General features: G+C 39.7%; 1 protein-coding gene across 11 annotated transcripts in view; it reads left to right on the top strand.

Annotated features, from left to right (window-relative positions):
* Positions 1-691: 691 nt before the first annotated feature.
* Positions 692-24,095, top strand: part of myo9b.S (myosin IXB S homeolog) — an 86,185-nt gene continuing 62,781 nt past the window's right edge. For 3 of the 11 annotated variants that reach the window (XM_041580020.1, XM_041580017.1, XM_041580014.1), the window contains exons 1-2: positions 748-1,193; positions 15,014-15,894. In XM_041580020.1, coding sequence (XP_041435954.1) covers positions 15,034-15,894 — 861 coding nt within the window. In that variant the 5' untranslated portion in view covers positions 748-1,193; positions 15,014-15,033. Of the gene's footprint in view, positions 1,194-9,452; positions 9,471-15,013; positions 15,895-24,095 lie in introns of those variants that run through there. The other 8 variants (XM_041580016.1, XM_041580021.1, XM_018239892.2 and 5 more) reach the window with 7 other exon arrangements.

Genomic DNA, 24,095 nt, shown 5'->3' with positions numbered 1-24,095 from the left:
AAATGTACATGGGTGAGTGAGTGTACATGTGTGTATGTGTGAGTGTGCATGCATATGTATGTGTGAATTAGTCTGTGTTATTTGTGTGTGCGTGCATGTGTGAGTGTGCATGTGTGAGTGTGCATGAGTGTGAGTGAGTGTGCATGAGTGAGTGTGCATGAGTGAGTGTGAGTGATTGTGTATGTGTCTGCGTACATGGGTGAGTGTGCATGTGTGAGTGTGCATAAATGAGTGTGCATGCGTGAGTGTGAGTGCATGAGTTTGCTTGTGTGAGTGTGCATGTGTACATGAGTGAGTGTGCATGAGTGAGTATGCATGTGCAAGTGTGAGTGATTTTGTATGTGTGAGTGTGTCTGCGTACATGGATGAGTCAAGTGTGCATGTGTGAGTGCATGAGTGTGTGTGCATGAGTATGCATGTGTGAGTGTGCATGAATGCGTGTGCATGTGTGAGTGCATGAGTTTGCTTGTGTGAGTGCATGTGTGAGTGAGTGTATATGTGTCAGAAACAACCTGTTTTTCAGTTGGCAGGTGTCTGTTCTTATAGGGAAATAGGGAAATATATTATATATATATAGAAATATATTTCTCACAGCTGCCAGAATCCACAAATCCAAAAAGAGAAATCAGGCAGCAGCACAGGACAGCTTTGTGCAAACTGGGAACAGACACACACACACAGGCAGGGAGATGGGAGGGGTTTTCCAAGCTACAGCAGAGTTCAGCCTGTCAGTCAGTGCTGTGACCATTTCCTGTGAGAGAATGAACAGACACTCCCATCTCTCATTTCAGCCTAGCTTCTGCGTTGAAAGGATCTCATTGCAGCTCTGATGGACTGACACTTTTAGCAGGTAAAATGCATTGAAAACTTTATCATTTCATTGTTTGAGGAAAGATTAATCATATATCTGAATATGAAGGTTATGTAAAATGTCCCCTTTAAAGGGAGGAGTGCTGACTGGATTGCTGAGAGGAACAGACCAGGGGACAGAGTGGAATAAAGTGGAAGTACAAGCTCTGGGTTTCTAAAGAAAAAAAACTTCGCTACAGAGTGGCATACTTTTGCTCGAGTCTGCATTCTAGTTCCCCATGAACTATGATGCGGGAGTGAAGGAAACACCCTGCTCTATTTGGTATCGCCCCCCCTTACAGGAGGATGGTACAGAAGAGAGGAAGGCCTGGGAAGGCTGTAAAGTAAGTACATTCATTCCCTTCTTTGCCATTTAAAGCGTAAACAATTTATGAGTATACTGTGTTTATTTAAACAACTGTAAATCTCTTGTACACAGAACTTATTGGTTTTTATACTTATTGGGTTGTTAAACTATGTTTTAGCAACTAGTGTGTGGTCATATTTCGCAATGGATGTATTGCTTAAAGACTGTAGACACCAGCTACATAACATCTTGGACTAGTGGTCTAGGACAACAGCTGGTTACATTTTCTCTCTAGATAGTCCCTGTCAAGTGTAGGCTGCATTTCATTCAGGTGCAGATGGTGTCTGTTGGTTTGAGGGTGAACATTTTTTTTTTCCGTGAACGTATTTTTTAAACAAAAGCTTTCCATTACCTATAATTATATATAATCGATCTCTTTCCTCCCTAAATCTTAATTATTCTCCCACCATGGTTGCCATAACCTGTCTTGTCCAGGTGGTGTCTACTGCAATATGTTTGCAAGGTGGTCACAATCTGTAGGATTAAGGTAGCCTCTTTTGTAGAGTGTGCACAGCCATTTTTGTCCAGGTGGCCTTTGTAAATTGGCGTGTGCTAGGTGTATGCAACCTCTTACAGGATGACTGCACACGTTCTGGTCCAGGTGAACTCTCCTGCAACATGAGCACTACCTTGTGAGTACAGGTGACCACTTTTCCAAGGAAGATACAGCCTGGAAAGTACAGGCCAACACCCCTGCAAGGTGGGCACACACAGGGCAGGCATAGCCTTTCTATTCCAGGCAATCACTTCTGCATGGTAGGCATAGCCTTCCTGACCCAAGTCACCACTACAGCACAGTGGGCAGATCCTGGAGGAGGGGATCCAGGCTACTGTGATCAGATCCAATACAGATATAGAGACTTACCTCTAAAAAATATCATATTTATTAGGAGAATTATTGGAACAGATTTTTTAGCTGAAGCAATGATATCTTTGTCTAATGTTGGCCACACCAACAGATTTGTATTGTTTGATTTCTAGCTATACTGTTTAATCGTATGTGATTGTGGATCATCAGATTGGATGGCATCTGGTGTGACCTAAACATATTTAAAAAAAAATAATATATATATATATATATATATATATATATATATATATATATATATATATATATATATATATATATATATATATATATATATATATATATATATATCTGGTTGAAATCCATTTAATTTTGAACAGACTAGATGTTACTTTGGGCCCTGCATAAGAGCTGGCTATGGGCAGTTTATTAATATGGCCAGGTGGGCTAATCATACCAGACTGTTAGGGGGCACCTAGAAAGCCCTGCATAATATTACGTAAAAGTCTTGTAATAAGTACCTTCTTTTAAAGGTTTTTTTTGAAGCTGCAAAATTACATGTTATTTGGTTTATAAGTTGTTATCCCTCCTAGATTTATCTAATGTAAGTGTCATATTGATAAAAGTAAGTAACTTCCAAATGTATTTTGAGGCTGCTTTATTTCTACAAGTCATTGAAGGGTTAATGCCCCAGGGTAGAGGCACCAACATATGAAAGTTATTTTGAGAGGCACAGGCAGGGGGTGGGGAAGTCAGGAAACAGTAATGGGTTTTGTGAGACTATGGCTGCACCAAAGTATGTTAGGTCTGTTAAATTGTGAGTCCTGTACTGGAACAAAGAGAAAAATCCTGTTCCCCTGCAAGTTCTATATGAACTCTTTAATTATCACCAACTTTGCAGTGTAGTATGTTTACCTGTTTTGCAGGGCTAACCCCAGAAATGTATTGTAGTACTCTGCGATTCAATTGTACACATTGACATATTCTTGTTTTTATTTTATGTATGCTGGCTGAAGGCTATGTAGCATACGAATTACTTTTGCTGGTTGAATAAATGAACACTGTTAGAATATTTTTGAGTTTTCTACAAAATAATTTTGAGTATATTTGAATTTAATAGAAAACTATAAAAAAACTCACATGAATTTCGAAATTCGAGCTTTAATGAATGTGTCTCTATGTGTGACAAGTAGGAACAGTGGTAATTATAGCAGTCAGGACTGCAACAAGGCCTTCTCATGCAGACTGTGTATAATCGGAACTATTTTATAGTCCTTTTATCTACTTATCTTAAGTGTTTACAACTGAATGTCCTCTTCAATTGTGTAGAGTCAGACCATAAACTACTGTTTGACATTAGCTGGCTTACCCCTTCTGTACTGGTTTGAATCAGTTACTCCATTTCTATACTTTCCTTTTCTTTGTGCAAATTTTATGTTTTTGATCTAGCTCTCCAGCAAGGGTGGATGATGGCAAACATAAGCTATGTGACATAGGCATGCTAATACATGTAATCGTATCTTAACTACATGAATGGCAGTGTGGTTTGTTGTGAAAACTTGTCACTTACTGACAATAACTTACAATGCAATTTACTTTTAGGCGTTCTTGTTTAAAACATAGATGTCTTGTAGGCTATATGACTGTACATATGTGATTTCCCAGCTTCCTTGTTATGTTTGTTGCCTGCTGAAATGAATAGCACTGTTCTTTCTCAGTTGGCCAACTCTTCTATTTAGGGTCTGGCCACACTAGCTGATTCGGGAAGATTTAGTCGCCTGGCGACGAATCGCCTCTTCTTCGGGGCAATCTCCCCGAACTGCCTTCCGCCTGGCTAAAATGAAAAATCGCCTTCACCAATGAACTTTGTGAATTTGCGCAGCCCTGCATAATCTACGCCTGGCGAAGTGCGGCAAAGCCAATGCTGGAGGAAACTTCGGGCGACTTCGGAAAACGAAGCACAACGTGTGCCTTCCCCCCCCCAGGCAATTTTAATTTTTGCCAGCAGAAGGCAGTTCGGAGAAATTGTCGCCCCGAAGAAGAGACGATTAGTTACCAGGCGACTAAATCCCCCCAGAATCTGCTGGTGTGGCCAGACCCTTAAACTGGCCATAGATGTAAAGATTTTCGTTATCGTTAGACCAAGCTTAAAACAATCGTTTAAATGTACAACTTGTCCATCAACTAAAAAGACCATTTCAAGCGATATTGTCTAGTAGAAGCCAGAAAAACGAGCTGCCTGATTGGCCCTGCAAACATAGATAGGTTTCACTGGCCGATCAATTTTCTGACAGATGTTGGACAAAAAATCGTTACATGCACGATTGTTCAATTCCCAAAAATCTTTGCAACTATGGGGACCATTAGTGACGTTCTGCATTGATCCTCTTTTTTTATTTTTTTTTTTATTTCTAATTTTAGATTGGTCTAGGATATTTCAGGGCTGCCTTTCACTGTAACTGAGTATTAGGGTAAGGTCACACTGGGCGTTTCGGGGGGGGGGTTTAATCGCCTGGCGACTAATCGCCTCGTCTTTGAGGCGACCAATCTCCCTGAACGCCTTCCCTCACTCTTGCGCTGACTAAAATGAAAAATCACCGGCGCTAAGCACATGCGGCGATTCGTTTTCCGAAGTCGCCTAACGAGGAAACTTTAGGCGACTTCGGAAAATGAATCGGCGTGTGTGCTTAGCGCCAGCAATTTTTCTTTTTCGCCAGCGCAATAGTGGGGGAAGGCGTCTCCCCGAAATGCCCAGTGTGACCTTACCCTTAGACTTTGAACGTTATTTATCTGACACCATTAATTAATTGTTGGCACTTTCTTTCATGATAATTATATTTTTACCAACTCAACGAGGTGTATGTACACCAATTGGTCTACTTTTTTTTTTTTTATATAGTTTTTTAATTAGTTGCTTTCTTCTTCTGGCTTTTTCCAGCTTTCAGATGGGGGTCACTGACCCCAAAAAAACAAATACTCTAAGGGCTAGTCCACACAAGGAGATTCGGGGAGATTTTGTCGCCTGGCGACTAATAGCCTCGTCTTTTGAGCGACTATCTCCCCGAACTGCCTCAGCGTTTTTCCCCATAGGCTACAATGAAAAGTCGCCTGCATTAATGCACACCCGGCGATGCGTTTTCAATAGTCGCCCAAAGTTGCCTCCAGTGAGGCAACTTCGGGCGACTATAGAAAACAATCTCCTTGTGTGGCCTTACCCTAAGGCTTCAGATTTATTGCTATTGTTATTTTTTAGTACTCGCCTTTCTATTCAGGCCCTCTTCTATTCATATTCCAGTCTCTTCAAATCAGTGCATGGTTGCTAGGGCAATTTGTACTTTAGCAACTGGAGAGCTGCTGAATAAAAAGCTAAATAATTAAAAAAATACAAATAATAAAAGATGAAAACCAAATGCAAATTGTCTGAATATCATTCTCAACATCATATTAAAAGTTGATTTAAAGATGAAGAACCCCTTTAAGCTGGCCATACACAATTTTCAAACATGTCGCATAGATATCGGGACCAGGCCCGGACTGGCAATCTGTGGGTTCTGGCAAATGCCAGAGGGGCTGCTGTAAGTTCCCATAGACAGTCACTATTTAGTGGGCTGGAGGACTATTTGGGCCTCAGTGTACTTGGAATGCCAGGGCCTATTTTGACTCCCAGTCCAGACCTGATCTGGACGATTTTCATCGAGAAATTGATACGGCCAATGTAACTGTGTATGGCCCGCTTTAGTGTACAGTATACATTAGGGATGCACGAATCCAGAATTCGGTTCGGGATTCGGCCTTTTTCAGCAGGATTCGGATTCGGCCGAATCCAAATCCTAATTTGTATATGTAAATTAGGGGTGGGTAGCAAAATCACGTGACTTTTCGTTACAAAAGAAGAATTTTTTTCCATGTTTTCCTTTCCTGCCACTAATTTGCATATGCAGATAAGGATTCAGTATTCGGCCGAATCTTTCACCAAGGATTCGGGGATTCGGCTGGATCCCAAATAGTGGATTTGGTGCATCCCTAGTATACATTGATTTAAAGATTAGTAATACAATGTAGTCATTTGCACCAAGCATGACCTAGGGCACTTTTTCCTGCGCTCCCCTGCGTTGCGCTTTCTTCCATTCAGCAGCACTCAATTGTTGTGAAGAGGGCTGTACTCACACAAATGCATGTATGCACCGAATGCAGGTGAAATGCAACATGCTGCGTCCCATCTCCGTTTGGTGTTTGCATGCGTCTGTGTGAGTACAGCCCCCTTCACAATAATTGAGTGTGGCTACTCCTGTGCTCCCCTGCTGTTGAACGTAAGAAAGTGCAACGCAGGGGAGCACAGGAAAAACCGCCCGTGATCCCCAGGACATGTATTGTGGGAATTGATCATCAAGAGAAAAGGTTTGATTGGTTTGATCAGTTCAACATAGTCAGCAACATGTGATCAGTTTATGCAATATCCAATGGACTAGTGAGTTGATATGAGCTAAATTTTTCATGACACTTGCTTACTTATAACGAAGCTTTATAAGTCTGCTCACTTAAGAGTCTTTTGAGTAATAACCCTTCTTACATGCATGGAACCTACCCTGCTGGGTTTTGAAGACTGGTCATGAAATTGACATACCGTAACCTTTATTTGGAATAATTAACTGCAGACAAGTCATATTCTTATTCTGAGGTTTGCAGATCTTTTAAAATGGGGAACTTGCCTTCCTGCAAATGCATACCGTGGTACCTTTCATCTTTAAACCTATTCTTCCTGGCTGTGATCTAAAGCTGCTGTGAATGTACCAATTTTCCTCTATTCGGTTGTAAGCTCTACTGACCAGATAACCCTTTACTACCTATCATATTTGACAGTTTCTCCCTGTATTTGTATATAACTATTTGCCATAAAATGCAGACCTTTATATTTTTGAGAAATATATGTGGCGCACAATACTTTAAGCTGCTAAATATATCTAATATTTTAATCAATGTATTTTTGTTTATTACTGAGATAAGGCAAATAATTAAAAAAATAATTGTTTGTTTAAATAGGAAATACGAAATGGTTCAGGTTTCTCTATTTCAGTTTTATGCATAATAGATCCAGTCTGCAATTGCAATTAAGAGGGGTTTGTAAAAACTTGCGTGATGTTGCTTGTTTCTGAGAAGCGATTTTGGCAGCAAAACATCAAATGGGTAGTTATCTGACTGTGTGTTCAGTGCTGAATAAAGGGCACTTATCCCTCTCCGGTGCAATGAAGGCCCTGGATAGCCGGCCCCAACCTACCAATGCACAATAACAAAAGCTAACAGACTGTGTAACAGGATTTAGCCTATGAGATCATCGGCACAAATGATGATCTCACATGATCCAAATGTTGTTAACCATTTGTGTGCTGATGTCTAAGAACTTACCAAACTACAAATATTTTTTATAGCAATACATGTAAGATGAGCAAGTCTCTATATACATATAACTTTTCTTTGTGTCCTTAAGAGCCATGCTCCGCACTGAAAGTTGTTCTACCTGTTCTGTGTCCTCCATGCAAGCTTTTAACCTTGTATATTTCTACTCCCCCGGTGGCCAGTATTGAACTTCCTGCTCTCCAGGAAAACAAACATTCTAATATTCTGCAAATGGGGCACATATAAGGGAGTTAAGATGCATGTTCTTGTTTCAGATTTGTATTATTTGTTCACTGATATTTTTATGTAAACATACATGTTTGCCTGATCAGGTTGCACTGATTCTTGCATCCCTGGGCCAACAATTGGCTCATACTATGGACATATGCAGACTCTGTAGGAAACAACTGCATCAACAGCCTGTTGCAGCTCTAATCTGATGTTTTTTTTAGGCTAGTGCCACACAGGTACTAAAATCTGCCTGCTGAAATACATAGGCTGAATTGTCTGCTAATATCATCAGTGTTTGTTCTTGTATTTCTCCACCCCCAAGGACTTTTATCTAACTAATTTAGAATGCTGGTTAAGTATCTGTTCATTCTTTTTCCACTTTGTAATTGTTTTCGTGATTCAAGAAAGGATTATCCTGCTTTACGTGTGTCAATGTATTTGTATCTGTGTGCTTCATCTCTGGCACACCCCAAAACTCTCATTCATTGTGTGTCTAGTGAATCAGCAGCCAGATGAAATGCTGTCTTTGTTTGTAAATTAGGCAGTATTGTTATCTAGCTGCGCTGTCTGCCTGTATATGGTTCTTTGGGGGAAACTACAGGGTGCTGCTGCTTTTGTGCTGACACATAGGGGCAGATTTACTAAAGGACGAAGTGGCCGACGCTAGTGAAAATTTGCCAGAAATCGCATCTGCCGGGATATCGCCAATTCACTAACAGGCGTAGAAGACAATTTGCGAGCGAACAAGACCGTTGCTAGCTTTCATTCGCACCTAGCATTTCATTTCTTTTCTTCTTTTTAGAATGGGGAAAAAACTATTAAAGATTTATTAGAGGGCATTAGGGGATCTCTTCTGTCTTTATTATGGATCAATTATGGATCAATGGACATGTGTTTGAAAAAGTGGCCACTTCAAGCATTTGCACCAACATTACTAATAAAGAAGTCCATACGACTTTTAGGTACCCGCCCTATTCAAACTAACCTAAGCATAAGAGTGCTAGCGAAGTTTCGTTAGGCAGGAATGAACGTTAGCGAAAATTTGCTATGAAATGCTCACCCAGCCGAAGTAGCGCTAGCAAAAATTTGCGTTCGGCTGCTGAGATGTAACTTTGCAGATTAACGAATTAGTGTAGTGGTAAAGAATTTGCACCTGACGGAGTGTGGTGAAGCAGTAGCTGGCGAAAATTCGCTCTTTAGTGAATTTGCTCCATGGAGTGGATATTGGTGTAGAAATGTCATACTATGCTTTTTTGCGGTGATATCTACTCCAGGTTATGCACAATGGCCAGCGTCATGCCTGCTCTGCTGTTATGGTTGCCACCTTTTGCTATTTTTTTTACCGGCTGGTGGGGGCGGGAACAAAGTGGAGTGTGATGTCAAAACGGGCGGGCCCATGACGTTAAAGGGGCAGGCCATGGCACATAGATTTCAAGACGGAGGACAAAAGCTACGTTTACAGGGGATCGGGGGCGGGCCGAGGGGTCTTTTTAAGAGTATTTCAAATTTACCGGCAGCTACATTGCCGGTAAATTTGTAATACCGGCCCCGGCCTTGGCAGGCGTTTTACCGGCTAGGCCAGTAAAATACTGGCTTGGTGGCAACCCTTTCTGCTATGCAGAGATACACCGGAGCAGATGGGACCATATTAGCTTAAACACCTGTAGACAAAACACAAGCAAAGTGCTCTTAGCCTTAAACTGGCCATAGACTCAACGATCCGATCGTATGAATCGTGGATTCGTACGATTTTCGGACCGTGTGTGGAGAGTCCCGACATTTTTCGTCCGGCGGAGATCGGTCGTTTGGTCGATCGGACAGGTTAGAAAATTTCTGTCGGTTGCCGATAATATCTCTTCATGTATTGCTGAACGTACGATTTTCAGTGGGAGACTGTCACTAGCTTTGGTCAGACATAACTATCGTACGATTGCTGTCAGGGGCAGAATATCGGCTGATCTGTTCTTTTACTACTTTATTTGATCGTAATGGTAAGACTTTGATCTGAATGGTTAGTGGAGGGTCGGGAGATGGGAAAGTCCAATTGTATGTTGATTCGTACAATCAAATCTTTGCGTCTATGGCCAGGTTTAGGACCACATTAATCTCAGGCTGATAGCATGTGCAGCATTTTTTTGTTTGCTAAAGAGTTCTTTAATTCATCACCTTTCTTTGACTTTAAAAGGAAATTTCTAATGTCCGTATTGAGGAATTCAGCTTGAAGATGCTTATAAGACTGGCAGACTTCATTCTAAAGGCAAAATTCTGACAACAGCCTTTTTGGGACTAAAAAATGTGGGTTCTGCCATGCATTTTCATTTCAGGTCAATTGTAGCGGGCAGAGGTAACTGTCTAAAACTTTTTAGTCAACTAATAAAGTGCTCCATGTTCTATCAGCCTTATTATTGCACTTTATTTTTATATTAAACAAGGGCACTCATGCTCTTATTCAGCATTAATGTTTAATGTTTTGTTCTCTCATTGGTGGTTCTGCAGCTGTACTGCAATGCAACAGCCAACTTCTCTGTTAAACAACTTATGAAATTGCATTGTGGTGGTTAATTTGTAGAAAAGGGGTTAACTGTATAGAAGTTACAACTTGTTAGTTGCTACTGTTAAATACAATTATAAGAGTATACTGGAGCACTGAGCTGCTTCTCTCAGCCTGCAAAAATACATAGCCTGACAACAGCCTCTGTGTCCATTGCCTTTTGGTAATGGCACAGGTTTATTAAGCACCTGCTTTGTCTTACATTGTTTCAACAGTCACCAGGGCAGAGAATAGACAGGGACAGACAAACACTGCGTTCAACAGCAAAGCTTTTACAAATAATTTAAAAACCAGAGAAGTTTTGTGATGACTGTGTATTGCAAAGTTGCTTACACTTATTATTTTATTAGTCAATTTATTTTTTGGGTTGACATTCCCTTTAACAGAGTTGGTTTGCATGCCTAGCACGCTTATCTAACTTTAATACAGACAGTCCAAGTTACATACAAGAATGGGTAAGTTTGTTCTTAAGTTGAATTTGTATGTAACCCATTAAATGCACTTAGATGTTTGTCTTAACACAGTATTTATTTTTATCTTTATGTGCATATTTATTTTTACCTTTCTGTGCGCTGCAGTAGACAACACACACCAGAGGGGGGTTTATTAAAGCGAAATGCTACCAAAGGCGAAGCAAACCACAGTACATTAGTATAAGGGCATTGCAACGTGTCTGCTCCAATTGCTTTGTCAAGTCCTGCCCTAATAGTCTCTGTTTGTAAGTGTGAGTTGTATGTAAGTCGGATGTTTGTAACTTGTGGGACTCCCTGTGTAGCACTGTGAACATGAGAACATCTCCAGTGCCTCATGCAGTTTTTAATGAAGTGTGTTGTGTAAAAGATGCTGAAAGATGCAAGAGGAATTGGGAAAGGGGCTTTTAACCTGCTTCAAATAGCTAAAATATTAAACTAAAAGAACTGTTTGTGCACATTTATTTTTCAGCAGGCTGTAACATCCTCCTTTTAAAACAACATGAATATTGTAAGTAACAGTGAAACCTGGATAGCTGCTAGACAATCGGAGTTGTAAGCTATCCATGTGTGTGTGAGTGAAAGTAGGTACAGGATGTTGCAAGTTTGATTGATATTGCTATTTGTATCATTCTCTGCTTGGCACAACTAAAAACAAGAGAATATTGCTGTTGCCTGTTGAAACACAGAAAGTACTATATAACATAATCAAATGTTTTACTTGCTTTACTTTTACAAATATTTTACTTAATCATGATTTAATTTTCCTCCTCTCTTCTGTTTTTTTTAGTCAGTTGGCTAAGTTCTTAGTTATGTATGTAGTGTGCCTTTACATTTAAAAGTAAAGTAATATAAAGTACTGATGACCTACACATTTAAAACTGGTGTTTATACATCAAACAATGCTACTATAATTTATATATATATATATATATATATACATACATACATACATACATACATACATACATACATACATACATACATACATACATACATACATACATACATACATACATACATATATATATATATATATATATATATATATATATATATATATATATATATATATATGATTTCGGCAAAAAAGCACAATTCGCATTCTTGAGCTGAAATCAGCCACGTATGCTTGTATCCTAGCCGACACAATGGATCCGGGTGCAGGCAGGAAAGAAGGCTAATGCCTGTGTAGGGGCTGATTTTGCGAATTTCAGCCCCCCATGTGGCACTAGATTAAACCTATTGTATTCTAGAGAATTTATCTATCTGTTATTTAACCCATGCCATTTAGCCCTATTTCAACTTGAATGGCTGTCCCTTACGCAATATTTTTATTACTTTAATATACTTCTATTTTTTAGTGTTATTGTTCCTTTAATATCATACTTTGCTAAACTGAAGCCTTATTGACTATGTGCAAGTCCTTCTCAGTGCAGGTTACAAGTGACCAAACTGGTGATATAACTAAAGATTTAGGGGCCTGGGGCCACAGAGTTGTAGCTCCACTAGATGCCCTGTTGTAGTCTCAACACCTGCTCCCATGCTTGATGCATGCATTAGTGGTTAACTAAGGGAGGCAGTCGGTAGTAACCACTCTGTAATGTGCCTAAAATATCCTTCGATTTTTATTCATGCATGAATACATGGTAGGCTTTGATTCATGTGCAGATAAGAACATGTCTAAACAAAATGGAAGACTGCAGAAGAGCTACATTAATATAAATTGAATTACCTGCTGACAAATGGTTTGCGTGGCATCTGTTCCATTTACTGTCAGGAAGCACTTAGAAGCAATCAACATCCCCACAGTCTACTCTGGTTTTTTTTTTTTTTTTAGACATAAAAATAAACTCAGCACGACCTGGCTGTGAGTCAGTCTGGATATGTGGTGTGTGTGGACATACAGCGGATATCACTTCCTGACTATATATTTAGATGTGTGATAATTCTGTGTTGCCAGAAGAGTCATTGTCATCAATAGGATAACAGGTAGTCTGCACATTGGAATGTCTTGTAGATTTGTCAGTGGGAGCTGGAGGAGGTTTTCTAGTGTTTTTTCCTGATCCTAGGGGCAAGGTAATACTAGCAAAGGTTCCCCAACATGTTCTGATGATATTGCAAATCAGAATCCTTCTTAGGGTGAAGGCAGACGGTAAGATTTGTCGCCCGCCTATAAATCTGTGCTACCGGGGGGTAGCAAATCTCGAAGTTGCCTTGTTCCGCCCTCAGCCTTCCGCCCTCCCTGCTCAGCCCTCTACCCTCTTTCCTCGGCACTCAACCTTGCACTTTACCTGTTCATCCCTCCGGACTTTGCCCTAAGCTTTCCCGACTCAGACCTCATCTGTCAGTCTTTTCTCTAAGCTCCTAAAGTGGCGAGCGAGATTTTTCAGTCCGAGAAAGCGGAAATGTGTTTAAAACATCTCTATAATACTGGCGGAGGGATGAAGAGGTAAAGTGGAAGGTTGAGGGTATAGGGCAGAGGACTGAGGAAGGAAGACTGAGGGTGGAGCTTGTATGGCTCACGGCTGAGAAGGGAGGGTAGAAGAAGGAGGTATGACTGCAGATTTGGAGGATGAGTGACTAAAAAGCACCCGATGCGGCATTCCTAAGCCGTAGTACATTGAATGGAGGACAGGTATTTAGCCGAGGATGTCCTAAAATGCGTTACGTATTCCCTGTCTCCTGCTCTGTTCTGCCTTCCCTATGCTCCTTGGGTGTGCCATACTCTGCCTGCCTTATGCTCCCTGTGTGTGGCATACTCTGCCTGCCCTATGCTCCCTGTGTCCATACTCTGCCTGCCATATGCTCCCTGTGTGTGCCATACTCTGCCTTCCCTATGCTCCCTGTTTGTGCCATACTCTGCCTGCCCTACGCTCCCTGTGTGTGCCATACTCTGCCTGCCCTACGCTCCCTGTGTGTGCCATACTCTGCCTGCCCTATGCTCCCTGTGTGTGCGATACTCTGCATGCCCTACACTCCCTGTGTGTGCCATACTCTGCCTGCCCAACACTCTGTGAGATGTGAGCTGGTAGGGTTTGTTAGCATTTGGAAGTTGTTGTTAGGGGGCCCCTAAGGTGTTTAATTATGTGCTGGTGGGGGGTGCTGTGTTCTCCACAGGGAAGGAGGCGGCATGTGGATTTAAGAGTATGTTTTAATATGACTTACATTTTCACAGATGAGTGATATTCCTGTAGTGAGCACCAACCATTTGTTTTGTTTTTTTGTGAGCTACCACCATTAATGCAAATATGTTCTTGTGGTAACATGAGGTTTAAAGTGAGTGTAGTTTAAAAACAGGCAGTGGTCAACACTGACTTCCATTATTGGCTCTCCATCATGTAGGCCATAAAAAGTCCAGCCCTCATACCACAGAAGTTGGACAGCACTGTTTTAGAGGGTTAATGCACATGTATGTCAGTTGCATTCTATCTCTTGTGGCAGAGCTGTCCAATTTCCTTGGTACCAAGGGTTGGAATTTTTCTGCCCTATGTGGTGAAGGGCCGATAATAGAAGCCATTGTTGACCACTCTCTTTAAAAGTGACACAATGCCAGTGCTGCTCCTACAGTCTGTCTGTAGTGTGAACAGGGTGGGCATTGACAGTCTGAGGTGTGATCAGTGCAGGTCCATACAGGTGTGAACAATACAGGGTTTTACAGATGTGAACAATACATGGGATCACAGCCTGAATCTGAGGTGTGAATGCAGGGGCCTGTTGATTTCAGTTTTTATAGCTTTTGAAGCTTACGAAAAGGTAAGCAATCGAAGCAGCCAGACCACACAAGGGGGTGGCATAGGGCCGCCATGTTGAACAGCACTGTTTTATGGTGTTACTGTTTTTTCACAAAGCTTGTGGCATGCATATCATGCAGTCTCAATTGTAGTATAGAAGGCAGGGCACATTTGCATAGCAGATGAGAGATAAGAACTTAAACACTGTAAAGGTAAATGGGGTCAGCTCCAAGGCTCTTTACTCGCCTTTAAGGGAGAAGAGACACAAATCTACTTATTAGCAGCTACTTGTACATGTCCATAGCCTCTGCTAAAACACATAAAGACAATTATGTGTAATTATCAGCATTGTCTATTTTTGTAGCTGCTACAAGTAGCTCCGCCCTAAGACAAAAACATTCTTTCCTGAAAAGCTTGTTATATCATATTCAGGCTGGGTCCTACCTGGCACATGTGACATTGATTTACCCACTAATTGGAGATTCTGTACTCTGTGGAAATTTCCCACATCAAGACTATTTGTGATGTTGGCTGCCAATGTAGTAGCCAGAAAACATTTTCAGGAGTTTTTATTGTAATACATAAGCCTATTTACATTGTTTTTTTCAGATGCTGAAGGCAGCTCTCTGATGCGGCATGCTGAATCAAAGGACAAGCACAGGATGAGTTTAAAATCTGACCCGGGCCATGAGAAGGCATCGTACTGTCTCTTCATTTACCCTCAGCTCTCTAATGAAGCCTCTACTTTCTGTAAGGTCTTGGCAACCAAGGAATTATCAGCCACTGAAGTTATAAAGAATGCAGTATCTTTTCTGGCATTGGACAGCTGCAAGCACTATGTTTTGGCTGAAGTAAAAGAGTCTGGAGGGGAAGAGTGGGTGTTAGATCCTAATGATTCACCTGTACAAAGAGTGCTGCTTTGGCCAAGGAAGGCCCAAGATAGGCACCAGCAGTCAGATGGTTATTATTTCTTACTACAGGAGAAAGACCAGGATGGACGTATTAAGTATGCTAACCTTCCACTTGTTTCAGAGGAGGAGGAGTCCAGAAGGTTGATGGAAAGGGGATTTCTTCCTCGTCTTGAAGTAGATTATAACGACTTGTGCAATTTACCCAGATTAACTGAGGATGCAATTCTTGATAACCTTAAATCTCGTTTCTTCAACCAAAAGATCTACACTTATGCTGGAAGTATTCTGATTGCCATCAATCCCTTCAAATTCTTGCCTATTTACAACCCCAAATATGTCAAAATGTATGACAACCACCAGCTTGGGAAGTTGGAGCCTCACATTTTTGCTATTGCAGATGTTTCTTACCACACCATGCTGAAAAAAAAGGTTAACCAGTGTATTGTCATATCTGGAGAAAGTGGATCCGGAAAGACTCAGAGCACAAACTTTCTTATACACTGTTTGACAGCACTGAGTCAGAAGGGCTATGCAAGTGGAGTAGAGAGGACCATATTGGGTGCTGGACCTGTACTTGAGGTAAGAATGGTCACTGAAATTTAGACCCATTAATATTTTAAAATGTTAATAATACATTATAATTTACAGGGGCTTGATAAATTGGCAGATACTTAGAATGGAATAGAGTAGGGCTAAATCATCCCATTTTCCTCCAACAGTCTATGTTAGTGCCCCCCCCCCCCAATCAGTGGCTCTTAAGAATCATGTTGCTCTCTGACCGCTTGGATGTTACTCCCAGTAACCCTTAAAGGGATCCTGTCATCGGAAAACATGTTTTTTTTTCAAAATGCATAAGTTAATAGTGATACTCCAGCAGAATTCTGCACTGAAATCCATTAGTCAAAAGAGCAAACAGATTTTTTTATATTCAATTTTGAAATCTGACGGGCTAGACATTTTGTCAATTTCCCAGCTGCCCACCTGGTCATGTGACTTGTGCCTGCACTTTAGGAGAGAAATGCTTTCTGGCAGGCTGCTGTTTTTCCTTCTCAATGTAACTGAATGTGTCTGACATGGGTTTTTACTATTAAGTGTTGTTCTTAGATCTACCAGGCAGCTGGTATCTTGTGTTAGGGAGCTGCTATCTGGTTACCTTCCCATTGTTCTTTTGTTTGGCTGCTGGGGGGGAGGGAAGGGAGGAGGTGATATCACTCCAACTTGCAGTACAGCAGTAAAGAGTGATTGAAGTTTATCAGAGCACAAGTCACATGACTTGGGGCAGCTGGGAAATTGACAATATGTCTAGCCCCATGTCAGATTTCAAAATTGAATATAAAAAAATCTGTTTGCTCTTTTGAGAAATAGATTTCAGCACAAAATTCTGCTGGAGCAGCACTATTAACTGATTCATTTTGAATTTTTTTTTCCCATGACCGTATCCCTTTAAGCATGGGTTTCTTTTTGAATACCATGATTGAAGGCAAGCTTTAGTTACATAAAACCCATGTGTACTGCCAAACAGAGCCTGCTGTAGGCTATCCGTCCATATTTGGTATCCCCTGGAACCTTTTTCATGATTATGTTGCTGTCCAGCCTTTATCTACAGTTAAATGTGGCTCATGGGTTAAAAAAAAAAAGGTTGGGGGGCCTAGGTCTATATGGTCCAGGAGCATAGATGAACTGTAAGAAGAAACTAAATTTCATGAATTGTTTTAGTCGAATTCAACATATGTACTATACATGTTATCATGTTGCCAAAAATAGCTTCTTTGTGATGTCATGGCAGTGGGCATCTGACTTTGTATGCAACCTTTAATTTGACCACTTTTAGCATTTCATTTAAAAAGATACTGACACCACAATTTTTTTTTTATATCTACAATAACATTGTCCTTGAATGCTATTCAGTGTCATTTTGCAATAACAATATTTTCCTGATGCTTTTACATCCACATATAATAGTATCACTTTAAATAAAGCTTTAGGTGAAGCCCCAAAAGCATAATTATATTCTGTATTCTGAGCAGTAGCAGAATGTAAATAAGGGCAGAAAGTCTCTAAAGCAACAACTAGCTACATTCTGCACTAAGGGCTATGGCACATGTGGAGATTAGTTGTGAGGAAACTTTGTACTACTTTGCAAAACTGAAGAAAGGCGTATATTTTCCCATTGGCAATGTTACATTATTGCTGATGGGAAAGCATTTTTTAGGGTATTAGTTGCCCACAGTAGAGCAGATTTATTGCAGGCAACTAATCTCCAAATCTGCCATCTGCCTTATGGTGATTAGAGATGCCCAATTCTGTAATGTTATAGTGGAAGCATCACTGCACTGCCATCTATAAACATTAGCTTATTGTGAACTATCTCTTTCTCCGCATATTTACGTTTGCACACATTACTTGCCTCCTTGATTTGCACTGTTTTAACTCATTCACAAACTACTTACAAAAGCCAAGCAGTATGGCAACTCCTGTTTTGTTTTTTTAATATATGTAGACTGCTATGGAGAATACATTAGTGTACACCAGTATAACATGCAATTACACTTTCCTATTTGAGCAAACAGAATGAAAATGATATCCTCTTAAAAATTGGGCATGTTTCTCTTTTAGGGGTAGATTTATCAGAGTGAAGTTAGAGATCTCCACAGTCCGCAGAGTGAAATACCGCCTCTCTCCATTCATTGCTATGGTATTTTTAAAGGCGTATTTATCAAAGGGTGATAAATACACCTTTAAAAATAGAAATGAATGGAGAGTGGCGTATTTTACTCTGTCGGACTGTGGAGATCTCTAACTTCACTCTTTGATAAATCTACCCCTTGGCGTGTTCCATTTACTGTTATGTAGGTTCTTCTTTAACTTTAGATAATCCATTATTTTTCTTTTTATTCAACTGTGGGAACTAAAATGATCTGAATATTAGTATAGAACAACGTGTCATTGTACTTGGCAACATCCTCCGTGTACGTCCTTGCATTGAGAGCAAAACAATCAATTTGCTTACTTCACAAGTTTCATTAGTTTGCACAATTTTGTGTGTGTGTGTAGCTATCGGGGTTAATGGTGTGAAAGGAATATTTGAACAAATCACACTTTTACAAGGCTGCTTAGGTTACACAGTAGATAACAGATTAGCTTTATTATTGAATACAATTGGGATTCTAGAAATATTTACTATATTGGAGATAAGTCTTCTATCACTTTTTTTTTTTTTAGAAAGTGTAAAGTTTGGTGATACCTTTTATTGGCTAACTGAATAAGTAACAATTGCAAGCTTTCAGAGCACACATGACTCTTCTTCATGCAAATACAAATGAAAGGCTTGGAAAGCACATCATATATATACTGTTAGATCATTTAAAAAGGGTTTATGGGTAGTAAATTAGAAAGTTACAGCTAGACAGAGATAACTTGTAGAGAAAATAAAAGTAATTAGGGTAGGTTGTAAATAGTCCAGCGATCTGGATTCAGTCAGGTCACATAGCTTGAACTAGACCAAGACAGAATAGGGTTAGGTTAACACAGCAGTGTTAAAGGGACAGGATTTACTAAGCTACACGTTTTTTGAACAATAAGAATGTCAAATGTCAATTGCATTGTATTAGAAACTAGCACAAACACGGAAATACCACACTTATGACCAGGTTTTATGTATGGGTTTTATTACGCCAGGGTTTAAAGGCGGGAGAAACAAGAGCAAGACAATATCACGCGAGACCCACAAGTTGGTTGGCACTATCCATTAAATAGTCTCCAGGTTAACAGTATAGGTCTCCCTTGTAACAGGCAAAGTGCAAAGTCACATTTATACATTCCACAGACCACAATAACAGTATTGGTGTGTACTGCCCCTTGACCAAGTCGCAGCAGCATAGCACAGAATAACAGTACAGAATAACAGTATCTATAGCTTCCAGAATTCCATGAATATGCACCCCTTTTGCAGTTGCAGAGCCACAATTATTAGACAGAGCCACCCTGTTGCTGCAAGGGTAGACTCTGCATATAATGACTCTACCCCCTTTCCATGCCCACTAGTCTTGGTTGTAAATGCTGACCTTCTGTTTAGCACCTTACTCTCAAACTTAAATGGCCCTGCAGCATTATAAGGGGAACTTCTGTTTCAGGGTCTTGCCTAGTTCCTTTGGAATATCCATATGTCATATTCTGGCACAGCTTGTACAATATATAATATGACATTCTATAACATCAAAGCTGCTTGAGTTGACCACAGAACTGCTATTCTATTCTTTTGTTTAAAGGATCTTGTTATACTGCTTGTTTTGAATATGTATTTAAATCTCACCTCACCGATATCTTGTCATGGTATTTTTTTCCTTTAATATTCCCAATTTTTAGGGCTATAACAGATAAATTACTAGCAAAGAAAGCCAGGTACAGGTACTGCCTTTTCCTAATAGGAGCAAGTGGCATTTTGAATGTCCAAATAGCATGTTACTGAATTGGGCCACATTCTTGTAGTGCTAGAAATAATAAGGAAACTTTCTATAAGCACTTTTTACATTAAAAAACATAGTTTTGACAGTGGTGTATTTTGTGGGTACAATCAAAGCTTCTTTCGGGTTTTACAGCGAGCCATAAAAATTGTTTTTACAGGGATTCCATTTGCTGACTTCAGCTCCGGAACCTATTCTAGCTGCTTATTTCTCACTTTTCCTCCCTGTTTTCTGTGGAGCCTTAACATGATGGACCAGCACTCTAGTTTCATCATTTCAGCCCAGGCATCCCTAATATATATAGATATAGAGAGAGTCTGTCTGTGCGGCCTTGCTGCAAATCCGGGTCTGCTCCCATATAGTCCATTTTAAGCAAATATGCCATTTTTTAATTGATTTTCTTTTTTACTGGGATTTATTTAACATTTAAATTATATTTTTAGTACAGTGAAAGTATAGTGTTCCAAGGTCCCATGCATTCTGGATAACAAGTTTCATACTTGTACCAGAAAATGCAATTCCCTATGCTAGCACAAAATGTAACTATTGAAAAAGTAAATTGATTTCTTCCTTATACATACAGCAAGACTGTTGTATAGAACTATAACATAATATAACATAATGAATAGGCTTGAAGAATGCAAGGAACCGTCTCTGCTTTTGACATCATTATTTATTCAGATGTACAAAACAGTAAAATTACAGTTTATATGATATCCACCCTCCAATACTGCTGAATAGATTATGTATAGTATTACAGTTTAGTAGATAATAGTCGCAGCTCTCTGCATTTGTGCGTGACAGTTCATTGAGACAGGCAACAGACTGAGAGCATTTCTGGATGTGGGGTTTTCAAGTTGACTGATATCTTTGTTCTGTATTGTCTGAGGAAATATGTGGTTATGGAGACATATCTGCCTGTGCAATATATTATAGCCTTCACCTTCATTATAGTAATACTGCTAGTGCAGGAAAGGAAGCACTCTGCCTTGGTCTTGTGATCACTTTTATTAAAATATAGTGTCACAGACTGATTCCCAGACTCTCTCTTTTTACCATTTCCCAATTCTCTATCAATCCCTTTCCTCAAATAATACATTTTTTCTTATCGTTTCTTTGCTCCACCATGCCAATTTTATTTTTTTTTACCCTTTTTCTGTGCCATTCTTCTTGTGTGTCTGTAATTTCTTTTCTCTTTCTCTCTCAGGTATAAAGTTAAACTACATGTTAAACAAACTCTGCAGTGTACAAGGTTGCCACTGTATTCTTTGATTATCAACCTTCAGTTAGATGTAGGGGCATATTTATTATGCTGTATAAAAAATGTCCGGATAACACACCGCACAGGCGTTGAAGCGTAAAAAACGGTGTAAAATGTTACTTTTTTTTTTTCCAAGAGTGACCTCCGCCAGAAGCAATCTAAAATAATGTTGGCAAATCTGGCATTCGCATGATGTAAAGTTACACACACCATGAGATATTTTACATCTTTTTTAAACTGTTCGGCATATTTCGTTTTACACAGCATAATAAGTATACTGCTTAGAGAAGAATGCTTCTCCAAGCCAAGACCACAGCAGAGATGGTAGCTCTCTGCCTGATTTAGCCAACCATGTGCTGGGCCAAATCCAGCTTTATATGATCTTTAGACGGTGGGCCAATTATCAGATTATACAGCAGGCCTACAAAGTACCCATTGGACAAGGACCATTTCAATGCACCAATGCAGTCCTTGTCCAATGGGATTTTCAAAACTGTCTCAATGAGTTGGTAGTCACACCTAAGAGCCCGTTCACATCCAAGATGTGGACTTCAGATATTAGGCACCCCCAGGGAATATACTCACATACCTGATACCCACAGTCTAGAGCAAGCACCACAGAGCAATCCTAATTCTGCTTTGTCCTTCCTCATGTTGGGTGCGCATGAACAGTCGAGTGAAAAGCCGAACTGTAAGCGAATGTGTATCTTTTCACTCGGTTGTGCATGTGCCAGCCCAGGGCAATTGAAGAATGAAGATACAAAAGAAGAGAATGTTCTGTGGTGCTTGCTCTGAAGTACTCCAGGACAGTGCAGCTCTGCAGTTTGGCATCTCCAGAAGGTATCTCAAAATTTCTAGAGTTCAATATACCAGGCTGTGGTTGCAGTCTGAAATATGAATAGAGGGCCTGAAAAGAGAAGTTAGAATAACACTGTAGATTTATACCAATAGAAGAAGGTAAATCATTCAAAAACTAGAAATAAGAGAGTTTGAAAAGTTGTTAAAAATGGTACATATACAAAGTCTATAACATTGTATAAGTCAAAGGGAAAATATACCCCCTTTTTGACATGAGCTCATTCAGTCCTATGGAGAAAAAGTGCACGTCTTTAAAAATGTTTTTATAATCCCAGATTTACCTGATTCTACAGATTGAAAGGAAGCTGACAATTGCCCAGTATGCCTTTAGACTGAAAGTGTAATGCAACCTGCCCTTGTTCCATTGTAACGTAATGGTTTCTGGGGCATGAAGTCCCTCTGGTCTCCATAGTGGGTGGTGCGCTGATACTCTGGAAAGCAGAGGGATTTTGTACCAGAATCCATCATTTGACAATGAAACAAGGTGAGGAAGGGGTTGGATCACTCTGTGGGCGTGCACAACTGTTCGCTGCAGCAGACTATCATGGTTTCCTTTCAGTCGGTGAAATTATGTATTTGTGTTTTTTTTAATCTTGCAGACTGAGAGCTGCGGAGTCAACACTCCATGTTCCCTCAGTCTTAGACATTGTTGTCAGGCACAAATGCAAATGTTATTTTTTGATGGTAGTGTCTCCTTAAAGAGAGACATTTTAATCATGTTATTAAAAGAATAGGCCTCTGTGCTTTTTAAACACAGACCAGTATGATGATCTCTGTTATTGACCAGAAACTGAAACATAAGCTTCTTTATTTCCAGTTGAAAAAAAGCAAGCGTGTGTGTTTTGTAAACATGTAACATTCTGTAACATTTATTCCCAAAAAGCACTTGTGCTGCTCAGAGTGACCAACGTGGCATTGTGTGTTTTGAAATGGGTGTGGACAAAAAAAAATGAATACAAGCTCTTGCTGTACTTTAGGGTCTACTAAGTAAATAAACACCATATGATTAATTCTGCTGATGGTACAGTGGCTGTTTTCTCCACAATTTTATGTCCCTTGAATTTCTCAGTATTAAAAACTTTTCTCCATTTTCCATTCTGTTGAATGGCCACTGCCAGACAGCACCAGCTATGGTGCTTTGAAGCCCAAAAAGTCTCAAACATTTGTGACCAATACTGGATTTGTCAGATATTTCTTGTTTAAGTGAATAGAAGACCGCATGGGTTTGCTATATTCTTTTCTCTGTTTATTTTCTGTTTTACAAACAAACTCAGCCTATTTTTTTGTTAAGACCATTTCCTTTCCTGCATAGCTGGTTAGCTGCTACATTAATGTGTATTAATTAAGCTGATTAAGCTATCCATTGTTTATTGTAAGAATATTAACATCTATTTATAACAATCAGACTTGCCCTTTGACAACCCCCTCCTGAGGCAATGTATTCTGGATTTTTGTCTTAGTTTTAAGAGCACTTCTATCCTTATGTGTATAAGTAACAGCACTCACGCTCCAATGTCTCTATATGTGGTGCAAGTCCAATAACGAGGTTTCCAATATTCCCTCAATATTTAGTAAGAAGCAGCGGACAGCAATCACATCTTAATGCAAAAAACGATTGTATTAAAGTGTAAAAAGCGTATACATCACCATAGATGTGCACATTTTAAAGGCGACGTTTCGTGCCAGATCGTTTAATCCAATCAGCCATAAATATCTTTAGTAAATGATATCCTTATAAACGGTGACTAGTGATGTCATCAGTTATAAACAGTGAGTAGTGATGTCATTTCTGTCACATGACTCACTGAAACTTGTGTATTATAATAAATAAAGAACCCCCTTTTGCAAAATATGAGGATATTAGAAGTTACCTCAGCGTTCCATGACCTGTATAAACACTTGGCCTTCGGCCTCGTGTTTTTGTATGGTCATGAAATTACTCGGTAACGTATAATATCCTTATATTTTACAAGAGGGGTACTTTATTCACTATATAATATCCAAAAGCCATGAATATCTTGTAAATGATATCCTTATAAACGGTGACTAGTGATGTCATCAGTTATAAACGGTGAGTAGTGATGTCATTTCTGTCACATGGATTACTGAAACTTGTGTATTATAATAAATAAAGAACCCCCTTTTGCAAAATATGAGGATATTAGAAGTTACCTCGGCGTTCCATGAACTGTATAAAA

The sequence above is a fragment of the Xenopus laevis genome, chromosome 1S, assembly GCF_017654675.1.
Source record: "Xenopus laevis strain J_2021 chromosome 1S, Xenopus_laevis_v10.1, whole genome shotgun sequence".
NCBI lineage: Eukaryota > Metazoa > Chordata > Amphibia > Anura > Pipidae > Xenopus > Xenopus laevis.
Note: the sequence above shows the minus strand (reverse complement) of the source record. Positions and strands in the feature narration are given on the sequence as shown.